The 12,524-nt window shown below is 36.0% G+C and overlaps 1 protein-coding gene across 1 annotated transcript; it reads left to right on the forward strand.

Moving 5' to 3' along the window:
- The first annotated feature begins 5,296 nt into the window (after nucleotides 1–5,296).
- Nucleotides 5,297–7,622, forward strand: LOC129238812 (coiled-coil-helix-coiled-coil-helix domain-containing protein 10, mitochondrial). Its single transcript, XM_054874004.1, has 3 exons — nucleotides 5,297–5,707; nucleotides 6,080–6,257; nucleotides 6,655–7,622. The coding sequence occupies exons 1-3, from the start codon at nucleotides 5,661–5,663 to the stop codon at nucleotides 6,913–6,915; spliced, it is 486 nt and encodes a 161-aa protein (XP_054729979.1). The 5' UTR covers nucleotides 5,297–5,660; the 3' UTR covers nucleotides 6,916–7,622.
- Nucleotides 7,623–12,524: the final 4,902 nt, after the last annotated feature.

Consider the following 12,524-nt stretch of genomic DNA (forward strand, 5'->3'; position numbering starts at 1 on the left):
CGACTGCAAAAGTGATTAAAAAATCAGAAAAGTTCATTGTGATATGGAATCAGCGCTATAAAGTGTACAAAAATGTTGATGACTTTTCCAAGCGCGGCTTGGAGCGAGTGGCGATAAAAAAGCAGGATAAAGTGATCGTCCAACTTTTTAAGCGGAACCCTTCTTTGCGATTACGCCAAGCACGCACAATTCTTGCTAAAAATGGAATAGATGTGAGTATCAACACCATCGAACGTCGATTGAAGGAGGCAAATATATCCTACCGTCCCACATCATCAAAACCACTACTCTCAGAAAAACACATTGAGAAACAACAAAACAAGAAAATAGCGTCACGGTAATGGGCTGGCCTTCCCAGTCCCCAGACGCCAACCCCATTGTAAATGTGTGGGGAATTATGAAAACGCATCTTGTCGAAAATATAGTCCACGATTTAAAGCAATTCGTGCTTCAAGTTCGAAAAATCTGGCCCTCTTTGTCGACAAGCTACGCAGAAAAGCTTAAAAGCATGCCGAGAAGATGTCAGGCTATGCTCGACAACGATGGAGACTACACAGCTTATTGAGTAATTGCGACTCGTAGTTTTGTACATACTTTCATGTAAAAAAATTTAAATATATATCTTTTATACTTCATGAATAATCGCGGTTCCTTTTTTCTGGCACAGACTATATGGTACATTTCAATTCAAAATTTTTGTAAGAAATCCAAGTTAAATAATTTTATTTTGATATTTTACTATGAGGTATTCAAATAGGATTTAAAAAAATAATAATAATTTACAAATCCATTACCTTCTTTTTCAGGTCCGAGAAGCATGCAAATCACTAAAACTCTACAAGGAAGTTGGTGCAAGAGTAGCTATCTTCTCAGACAGTCAAGCAGCTATAAAGGCCTTAGACTCCAACTCCATTTCATCCAAACTAGTCTTACAGTGTAGAGAGGAGCTGGAATGGCTTAGTCATTGGCTTGAAATCACTCTGATATGGGTTCCCGGTCACAGTAACATACGGAGTAATGAGATAGCGGATGAGCTAACAAGAAAAGGTTCGACACTAGAAATAGCAAAGGCAGTGGCAGTCTCCACCCCACTGAACACATTAAAAGCATCCATTACAGGCCATTGGAAAGTAGGATATCATACAGCTAGACTCAACCTACCCTTCAATCCTATCTGCAGAAGCTGTCAAGCGGAAGGGGCGAAGGAAAGTCTTTTCCACTACTTATGTGAATGTCCAGGGCTAGCTAGGGCACGAGTCCGCTCCTTCGGTAAGCCTTTCTTGCAGCAAATTAATGAGATATCAGACATCGAGATAAAGAATTTGTTGCTATACTTGGACCTCACTAAATGGATCTGACTTAGAACAAAAAAATAAAAAAAAAAACAAAAAAAAATCCGTAGAAAATAAGAAGAAATGGGAACGACCAAAACTGTTTTCGAATGCAGATGAACGGTGGATAGGGCAACAAGTTAAGAAAAATCCGAATTTGAGCGCTCTTAAGCTCGCAAAAGAAGTCACCCAACACCTTAATATTAAATGCAACCCCGAAAGTATTATGAACGAAAAAAATCTTTCATCAACGAGGTTAACTGACACAAAAGAATAAAATTCGCAAAGCGTTATGGTGATAAGGATTTCGAGTTTCTGGAAGCACGTTTTATTTGCAGATGAACGCAAGTTTAACATATTTAGGTCAGATGGGTAATCACATGTGTGGAGAAGACCTAATGAAGAGTTGCTGGAAGAAAAATTACGTCTGACCGTTCAAAATGGGTGTGGCTCGGTAATGGTATGGGGTTGCATGTTCGCTGCTGGTACTGGAAATGTATGCTTCATTAACGGCAATATGGACCACAAACAATATCTAACAATTATGAAAGAAAATTTGGTCCAAAGGGCTGACAAGTTGCGAATTAAGTACAATTTCCAGTACTACCTTGACAACGATTCCAAGCATAAGACACCTGATGTCCGTCTATGGCTTATGTAGAACTGCCCTAAAGTGCTTGAAACACCTCCATAATCTCCAGACATCAATGTCTTTGAACATCTGTGGATTCATTTGGAAAACCAATTGAAAAGCTTGTTATTAGAAACAAGAAAGATCTAGAAGTTGATATTAAAGAAGAGTGGGGGAAAATAGATCCTTTAACATGCAAGAAGCTGGTCCAATTCCTGCCAAGAAGACTGAATGCTGTGAGAAAAAATAAAGGTTTGCCGGCTAAATATTAATTCTATTGTTTTTTCTCATATATTATTTGCCTAACTCTACTTTATATATGTAAATGCCCGAGTTCTTTTTTGTCATGTATTTTGTTAAATTTTGATATTTGTATTTTCTATGTACGAATGAATTGAAGCAAGACGCATTCATTAAAGGTGATGGCACTAGACCAACAACACTGTTCTGTACGTTTGACTGTCAAAGCAAAGTACGAGGGGTGCCTTTTATATGTCGGGATTTGGCAACCCTGGTGTTGCAATCTGGCAACTGACAGCTGTATCGCAAAGTTTGACATTTTTTGGCTCTTACGTACTCAGAACGTTTTGAAATATCAGCGCTATTTGTGTTGTTTACAGTAACTTGAAAGATTCATCTCCGTCCAAAAATGGAATTAAATCGCGAACATTTTCGTGCGATTATTTTTTACAACTTTCGACGTGGATTAACTCAGCAACATTGCATGGATGAACTTAATTCATTTTTTGGCGATGAAGCTCCATCAAGGACCAGTGTTTATCGATGATATGGTGAATTCAATCGTGGTCGTAGTTCACTCCAAGACGAATTTCGTGAAGGTCGTCCATATCAGTTGTTGTTCCGAAAACCATTGATGCTGTGCGCGAACTGATAGTGCGAAATCGTCATGTGACCTATCGTGAGATTGAGACAATCTTAGGCATTAGTGGGACTAGCATACATTCAATATTGCATAAACATTTGACTGTCAAAAAAATTTGTTCGCGTTGGATCCCACACAATTTGTCAATCGCTCAAAAAAAGGCTCGTGTCGATTGGTCGAAGGAAATGCTCAAAAAATACGATCACGGGGCTTCGAAACACGTCTATGACATCGTGACAGATGATGAATCATGGATTTACGCGTATGAGCCCGAAAGTAAACAGCAGTCGACTATATGGGTGTTTCAAGATGAGCCAAATCCAACAAAAGTTGTTCACGCACGAAGCACTTCCAAGCAAATGGTCGCCGGTTTTTTCGGAAAAACTGTACATGTCGCAACCGTACCACTAGAACAACGCAGAACAGTAAATTCTGAGTGGTACACAACTATTTGTTTGCCAGTTGTCTTCCAAGAAATTAGGAAAACCAATCGCCAAAGACGGATCACTCTTCACCAGGACAATGCGAGCTCTCACACATCGGCTCAAACAACTGCATTTTTGAGCACCCGAAACATTGAATTAATGGGTCATCCGCCGTATAGTCCTGACTTGGCACCGAATGACTTCTTTTTATTCCCGTACGTAAAAAACAAACTGAGAGGTCAACGTTTTTCGACACCTGAAGAAGCGGTTGCGGCATTCAGAATGCATGTTTTGGAAGTGCTTCGACAATTGGTTCAAACGCATGCAAAAGTGTATAGATCTTCATGGAGAATATTTTGAAAAACAATAAAGTGATTTTCGATGATCAAAATTTGTTTTTGTTCTCTAATCCCGACTTATAAAAGGCACCCCTCGTATTGAGAAATTAGAAAACAAATAATAAATTCGCTTTGTTGCATTCTGAGCTGAGAGCCACATGGACACGACAAAAGAAAAGAAAAAAACAACTCTGCTGATTTACCAATACCACCTTTAATAGATTCGGCTTGAGTTGAAGTTTCTTTATGTTTTTATAGTTTTGAAAAATACGTTTGAAGAACGAAAATAGGGAAATATTTAGTATAATGTCTATCGCTTTGAAAAAAAGGTTAAAAGGGGGGGATTGAGGTGTGTATGTCCATCTTAAAACTGAAAGCCGCACCTGCCGGAGGCTTATAGTTTTTAAGTAATTTAATGGTAAAGTTCTGTAATTTAGCGAAAAGTTGGTGTTGCCATACACGTGAAATAAAAACGAAGTTCGTATGCAGGGATGTTCAGTGGAAGGTTCATTGTAAAACTGCAGTATTTTTTGCTGTAATTTAAAATTGAGAAATATTTTTGAAAATAAAAACATACAACTCATCGAAACTTAAAAACAATGATATTAAGCGTATCACAAAAAATAATTAAGTAATTAAAAGCCAAAAATTACGGTTTATAAGTGTATTGTATTGCTTCGATCAGTTTTACAAACGAGTCCTCATTCCTTTTATAAACAGATTTTCTCCACAAAAATTCGATTATCATGTTTGCAAAACAAATAGGGTGGTCGTAGCTGTCTTTATTAAAAAACTCCTTTCCTTTCCCTCATCAATCCACAGTATTTTTGCGTAGAACTTCTTTTCGCGTGGGCGGCCTTGGGCCGCGCTTAAAAAAAATAACCCTCATCAGTCCAACTCCGGTCACGCAATCCACAGTATTTTTGCATAGAACTCCTTTCCGTGTTAAAACCATTGAACCCAAAATTAAAACGTCATATGCGTGTATGTAGTAAGGACACACAATAACCCCCATCCCTATCATTAACACTAAACTCAAATACTTAATTTTTGTTCATATTTTTGTTCATATTTTTGTTTTCATTTGCAGGCATCCGGCAACACCATACTGTTGTCATTCGAATCTTCTTCTTATTCGCGTTTAAAATTGGGAAGTGATTGCATAGGCAAATGCATTTGCATTTAATTTTAATAAAAACAATTCGAATATAAGGATAAAAATAAGTAAAAACACGCAAGTGAGTGTATATTTGGTGAATTTTAGTGAAGTGTTAAAAAAAATATAGTGTAATGTGGCAAACTATAGTGAAGTTTCCGAGGGCATTTTCAAGACAAATAATTACGAAATTATTATTTCCCGAAAAATTTGGAGTTATAAAGAGTGTTCCTTAACACCTCACTAACATCTCCACCAAGTTTCATTAATAAAGACATTATAGTTTGCCAAAAATTGCCCAATAGACATTATTCAAAATTCCAGCCCGAAAATAAATGTGACCACGAAAAATATGGTCCGTGAACACACTAATTTGGACATTACTGTCAGTTCTTCAACTTAAAAAGCTCGACGCGCCTGGCATTTCTACATCATTCTCGTTTCTATGTAGCTCATACTTGGTATGCTATTAAACAAAATTGATATAGTACACAAGCACTTTACTGCCTATTTCGAAATTAAAAAAATAATTGGATGTGAAGCACATATTTCATACAAATTTTAATAATTTAAGTCAACTTCCGTTTCCTAAATTCTAAAAACGAAAAGTAATTACCGAATCTATTACAATATTGAACTTTTTCGCGGTTTTGACATTTTTCTTTGTGTGACTTTTGGTGCAAAAGCAATAGGAAATTTCTGGCAAATCAGAATTTTTATAAAAGCACGCGAGCTGGGAATAAAACGTCAGTTTAAAACAGAAAAAGCTACTTAAAATATATCGAAGCGAAGGTTTTAAGCAAATAAACGCGACATTAAAGCGAACAAAGACTCTTTGTGCAATTTATTATTATTTATTATTCGAAACTTGTGATTATTAAAGAAAATAAATAAAAATGGTACGACGTGGACGTTCAGCTAGCCCACCACCAGCCACCAGGAGGTAAGTGCAAAAACATGTTCGATATGGAAAAATCGTGTGCGAGACGATAACAACCGCATGAGTACAAAGTGCAAAATCATACGTCAGGTTAATTAACATTTTAACGTAAATAAATACACTTGCCAAGTAAGGTAGTGCATGCATTGTGCACCAAAATGAAAATATGATATTTGTGAAATTTTCATTTACGGCCTATACATCTGGTTGTTGCGTAACTGCTCTACAACTTTCTCGAACATTTAATCGAAACAGCGTTAAAATGCAAGTTGTATGAAAATCGAGGAAATGTCATAAGGAAAAATCGATAGTAATCTAACATACAAAAAAAAAACAAAACAAATTATGTAACCATTTCTCTTTTTCTAATAACAGGTCTGTGCCTACACATCATGCGCCAGCTCCAACACCAAATGTGCCAGCACGCACTGCTCCGGCTGCAGCACCAGTTCCTGTGCAAGCAGCACCCAGTGCCGTCGGTGCACCACAACAGCCCTCAATGTTCCAGCAGATGGCAGCTACCGCTGGCGGCGTAGCTGTTGGTTCAGCAGTGGTAAGTGATTGCGACAAATAGCAAATGAATATGTTTTATTTGGAATATCCAAGTTGAAAAGAAATGAAATGCTTTGGCATGAGAAAATATAGGCCTCTTCTTATCGCCAAGCGTTAGCAAGTGGCAAATAGATGAAACAACTGGTATAAAAAAACATATCGTGGCAGCGCTGGATTAGAGCTGCCTAAAATTACTTTTGTTTGTAAAATAGTGACTTAAACCAGTTTTATGAGATATAACCATATTCGCTAGCGGCGAATCTTGCTCGATAACTTTGTTGTTGCTTTAGAAGAAGCCTTCAATTTTGCTATGCATTCTAAAGCTACTTTAAAAAGCAGTAAATGATGCCCTTATGCATTGAACTCTTTGATATTGATCTAATATAAATTACTTTCAGGGTCACACCATTGGCGCTGGTCTAACTGGGCTGTTCAGCGGTTCTGGTGATAAAGAGGCAGCTGCTCCTGCTGCCGCACCAGCTGCTCCAGCCCAACAACAATATTTTGGTAATGCTGCTCAGCCCAACGAGCCACAAGGGCCATGTACTTGGGAGATTAAACAGTTCCTGCAATGCGCTCAAGGCCAATCTGACTTGACACTCTGCGAGGGTTTCAACGAAGCACTGCGACAGTGCAAGACTCAACATCACTTGCAGTAAACTATTGGAATAACCTAAACAAGCAAACAATTATTCAAATATTCTTCTTCTAATAATAAATTATTCAAATTAATTATTGCAATTGAATGTAAACAAAAACAAATTCATATTTTAGACGTTTAAAGTCCTAGCATAGCAGGATTGATTGTTTGAGAATGGCGGGTCTGATTAGTGTTTCAGAATATTTGAAACCGCGCAACAATAACGGTAACAAAAATTGCTACATTAAATATTTCTAGAAACATCTACGCAACAAAAATATATTCGTATTACGAGAATGTGGAAGAAAACGTTAATTGGCAAACAACTAAAAATAGCAAATCATTCCACTGTAAAAACAAAAACAATACCATACCACTCACGTGCTGATGCAGACACGCTGAGTAATCAAAACAACAGCAATTGCAGTTGTTGCTGCAATAAAGGAGAATAACTAAAAGCAACCAAAATAATTCCGACTTATTTTCCTATACAATGAATATTAGTTTTATTTTTAGTTACTAAGTTTTTGCGTGTAATTATGAAATCGAAGAAGGCTCGTACTAAAAGGGAAGGTGGTAAAACTAAATGTATTTTAGAGTAGTATTGTTGTGAAATTAGTGCCAAATATATATGTAATTAATTCTAGCTCGAATGAAATTAGCAAACTTTTGCTGAGGCGCTTAAATTCTAATAAAAATTAGCAGTTCGGCATCATGAAAAAATCATTTATTACTATATTATTTTTCGACATGGCAAAAACATGTTTGTTTATGTGTTGCACTCAAAATAGATTTGTTGACCAGTTGTTGATAAACATTTCACAAGTACGCTTAAGATTTTGTTTTCGGCAATGATTCATCAAGTTTTTATGCACTTAGGTAAAAAGCTTGAATAGGAATTTTGGGTCATTATTTTTATGCAATGGAAAGTTGTGAAATGAAATTAGTGTACTTTTCATTTTTCTTCTATAAATAAGTTTGAATCAGATACATAAGTGTAGAAAGGGCCTATCAGTATATTCAAGAAGTGATTAGCATTAACGAAAATATGTTATTTACTTTTCTGTTATTATCGCACAATACAATAGGGTCATTAAATGATTGGACATCTATGCCATGAATAGTATTGTTCGATATGGAAAAGTATTCCCCAAGCTCTCATCATGTATTCAATATACATTCAGTATACACGTGAGTATCTACATATGTATGTACGCAACATAAATAGATATATTCTTATTTTATGTTATAATATTTATTTTTTTAGCTGACCTTGTTGTTAGCAACTTGTATGCTTAATTAGCTGATTTTTCAGCCTCATATCTGGTCAAAAACTGCCATTCCACCAGCATTCAAACAAATTTCTGAATAATCTTACAACAACAATTTAATGTAATGATAGGTTCACATATTACATTAGATTATCTCGAGCCTAACTCCCAATTCGTAATTTAAAAACGAGATTACCCATTCAATATTTCTCTCCCGAAATCGGAGATTATAATTCGCAAACTAATTGGGGCATTAGACACATAGATCTTTGGGCTACGGTACACTAGATAGGGCTAGTTTACTGGGGCGGCAGCCCTTGATCGGGAAAAATCCAAACCGTTCCGGTCACGTAGAACCTGCTGCCATGGGAATCTTTTCTTGGCACAATTACGTTGTGCATAGTGTAACGTGTTAAACTGCTACCTATCCATACTAAACATATGTCCGGCACGTGAAAGCACCCCGCACGACACTAACCACCTTTTCTCATGCTCCTAGAAACCTACTCATCTAACACCGCTCCCCCTCTGGACCCAACCTGTCGAAACAGCAAGTTTCCTGGGCCTACCGTTAGATGAACTAAACGAAGACGACCGGTGATATACCCTACACTGACAGGGCTTGTATTACAGGTACAACAACAACACATAGATCTTTCTGGATCTGCTTAAATAGAACTAATAGTAATTACGCAAATGCCTTACAGTGGCTTAAGATTGATTAAAAGCAATCAGGACTTATATGGAGGGACGGGATCAGATCAGATTTTAGCGAAAATAGAGAAAACTTAAGAAAAGCTTTTTTCACACGCAAATTCTATTAGTGCATAATTGTTAAGGGGGGACCCTCATTTATCGGGTCAAAAAAATCGATTTTTTGGAAATAATTTTAATCTATTCTACAACTATTTAAGAATATACTTTCAAAATTTCAAGTCGATATCTGTATTTTTGAAGGAGTGACAAAATTTTTAACAGGACGCGACGGATGGCCTGATCGCCTGTATCCAAAACTTTAAACGCGTTTTTCTCGAAACATCATTTTTCGATTTTGTGTACACAATTGAGAACGCTGTATTGAACCAATCAGGCTTTACAATAGCTCATTTTAAAGATAATTAAATTGTTTTCAATGTGACATTAAGTGTTTTTTTAAAAAAAAAGATTTTCATATTTTTTTGTAATTTTAAAGTCAATTTTTATGCATGAAAAATCACTTTTAACATAAAACTGGGTAAAAAATATCAATTTCGACATTTTTTTTTTAAATCAAAATGTCACATCGAAGGTATTATCCTAAAGTTTTAAAAAAAATTTGGTTTTTTTATTTCAGAAAAAAATTCAGAGCGCTAGAATGTACACAGATAGAATGAGGTGCCATGGACGAGGTGTATATTTCCATACTTAAAATGTTTTTTTTTCTTCTCCGAAAATTTTTGTAGACAGTCAAGACATTTATTAAAGTACTTTATGAATTACAAAACGTTTGAAGTTATTTTACCTGAGAAAAAAATTCCCAAAAATGAGGCATTTTTCGACCGTCTAAATGAGGGTCCCCCTTTAATAAGGCCTCCAGCGTTAGGTTAGATATATCTGGCTGATGTGAATAAATCTCACATTGACCACAAGGGTCCGTAGTGTTACCAGTATTGTTGGAGTCGTGTTAAACATAGTTCTTGATACATGTCTTGGCGAGTTTCAGTAAACAGCAATATCCTTCAGAGATGAAAAATATACCGATTCCAGGCAATCGTAACGAGTTCTGCCTAGAACAGGTCAGTAACAAAGGAGGTGCTCTAACATACCACTTTGTTCTTCGCATGAGTTACAAGCATCGTTCTGGACCAATCCCATTTTAGTTGCGTGATATGGAGTGAGACAATGTCCCATCAGTACTCCAGCAAATATTTTACATTCCTTACTTGGCAGCGATAGAATAATGTTGGTTGCAAATTCGTAGCATTATTTTGGCAATCCTGTGAAAGGTCCAAGCTTCCTATATAGACTTTGCTTACAGTGTTAATTTCTCACATAGTTCCGTCTTCAAAACTGAGAGTGAGGGATATATGTTGGACGTATTCATCCTAGGCAAGCAGGTGCCTGCTTTAGCAAGCTCGTCCACCCTCTAATTTCACTGTATTCCGTTGTGCCCTGGACCCAGTAAATTGTGACCTGTATTTTCGCCTCCACATGAACGCTACTTATTCTAATCTGGACCGAACGAAAGCAGTGAATAATTTTAAGGCATAAAGATCCAAAAAGTTTGACCTATTCCTTCTTATGATATCTAAGACGGCAAACGAATTTTGGATAATAAAGTCAATATGATTTGCAAACGCAAATCGAAAACAATGCCCAAATCCGTGACTTCATCAGCCTATTGCATTACAATTGCCGCTTTCGATGTACCACTTCTCTGCCCACTACAGAATTCCGCCGCTCGCCAAGCAAAAAAATTTGTATGTGAAAACAACAACAATTTAGCGATGATCGAGCTAAGCAAGCCGCTTAACGCACAAACGATATGCTTGGGCAAGTGCTTCTAAGCATAAGTTGGGATATTTTTCTTATTATAGGGCCATGTAAAATTTGCTTTTTGAATCGGCTATAAAAAACAAAACTAATCAATATTTTTTCAAACTTTTTTTTTTTATTTTGAAGATTGAACGTTGTCATTTATGAATGAAAAGAAATATCGTTCAAATGACTGCCACGACTGGCTTTACAGTAGGCCTTTCGATCAACTCAATTTTTAAGCCTTCATACCAAGGTCTTTATGAAAAATTCTCCTCAAAGAAGTGCGTAAAATGTTCAATTCTTGAGAACGATGACTAGTAGGAGCACGTTCGCGTGTTGTTTTATCCATTAACGATCCACTTTCACGAACGCTATATGTAAATGTACATTTTGCATACTTTAAGAACAATGCTTTGAAAAGCAATAGAGTTACATAACAGTTTGAGCGACATGTGATAAGAAGCAAGGCGCTTGTCCTTTGATCGTCTTACGACGCACAGTGTAGAACTTTACGAATCAACGAGAACTTAATCCCGTTTAAATCATCATTTTTGTCATGTGTATTTTTGGTATATCTATATTGGGACGAAAACAACAAAAAAAGTATTCCCATCGGTCAAGCCGTTAGCGAACTTTTGCAATTGCAATTGATGCAGATTTAGATTTTTCGATTTTCCATGTAGCGCAAGGCGTATTTGAATTTTTTATTGACGTGATAACGTCTTATAATTCGATTTAACAGGCTGCACGCACGAAAAAATGTGTCGTTACCTTGCTCATTAGTGTTACCTTGCTCATATGTCGTTACCTTGCTCATTGCCGTTACCTTGCTCATTTGTCGTTACCTTGATGATTGCATTGAATGAACTGCAAGCGAAAGCGCGGAACGAACGACAAAGCAAACAAAGCAAACGAACGGCAACGTTCGACATCTTGCTCTCTCCTACTTAAATGAGCGTATATATGTATGTATATATATGCGCATATGTACATATATAAATTCACGTATTTGTATTTCCATATGCCTTCTTATTGATTATTATTAATTTGATTCACTTGAAGAATTTAAAATAAAACCAAGTTTGTTAATAATACCTGTTGTTTTAATGTTATTATTATTAATTTTTTTATTATATATGAAGGAAAAAATGCATGGTAATATTTGCCATATACCTTATAAGATATGTTGTCTATACTATTATTATAAAGAGGAAAACTTTGTTTGTTTGTAATGAATAGGCTCAAAAACTACTGGACCGATTTTAAAAATTCTTCCACCATTCGAAAGCTACATCATCCACGAGTAACATGGATTATATTTTATTTTGGAAATAGGGCTCGAGATATAGGTCAAAACGTGGACCCGGGTAACCTTCGGATGTGTATGTACAATATGGGTATCAAATGGAAGCTGTTGGTGAATGCTTTAGTCCAGAGTTATGTTATGTTGTGTTATGTTATGTTGTGTTATGTTATGTTATGTTATGTTATGTTATGTTATGTTATGTTATGTTATGTTATGTTATGTTATGTTATGATATGTTATGTTATGTTATGTTATGATATGTTATGTTATGTTATGATATGTTATGTTATGTTATGTTATGTTATGTTATGTTATGTTATGATATGTTATGTTATGTTATGATATGTTATGTTATGTTATGATATGTTATGTTATGTTATGTTATGTTATGTTATGTTATGTTAAGTTATGTTATGTTATGTTATGTTGTGTTGTGTTGTGTTGTGTTGTGTTGTGTTGTGTTGTGTTGTGTTGTGTTGTGTTGTGTTGTGTTGTGTTGTGTTGTGTTGTGTTGTGTTGTGTTGTGTTGTGTTG

Source organism: Anastrepha obliqua, chromosome 2 (assembly GCF_027943255.1).
Source record: "Anastrepha obliqua isolate idAnaObli1 chromosome 2, idAnaObli1_1.0, whole genome shotgun sequence".
NCBI lineage: Eukaryota > Metazoa > Arthropoda > Insecta > Diptera > Tephritidae > Anastrepha > Anastrepha obliqua.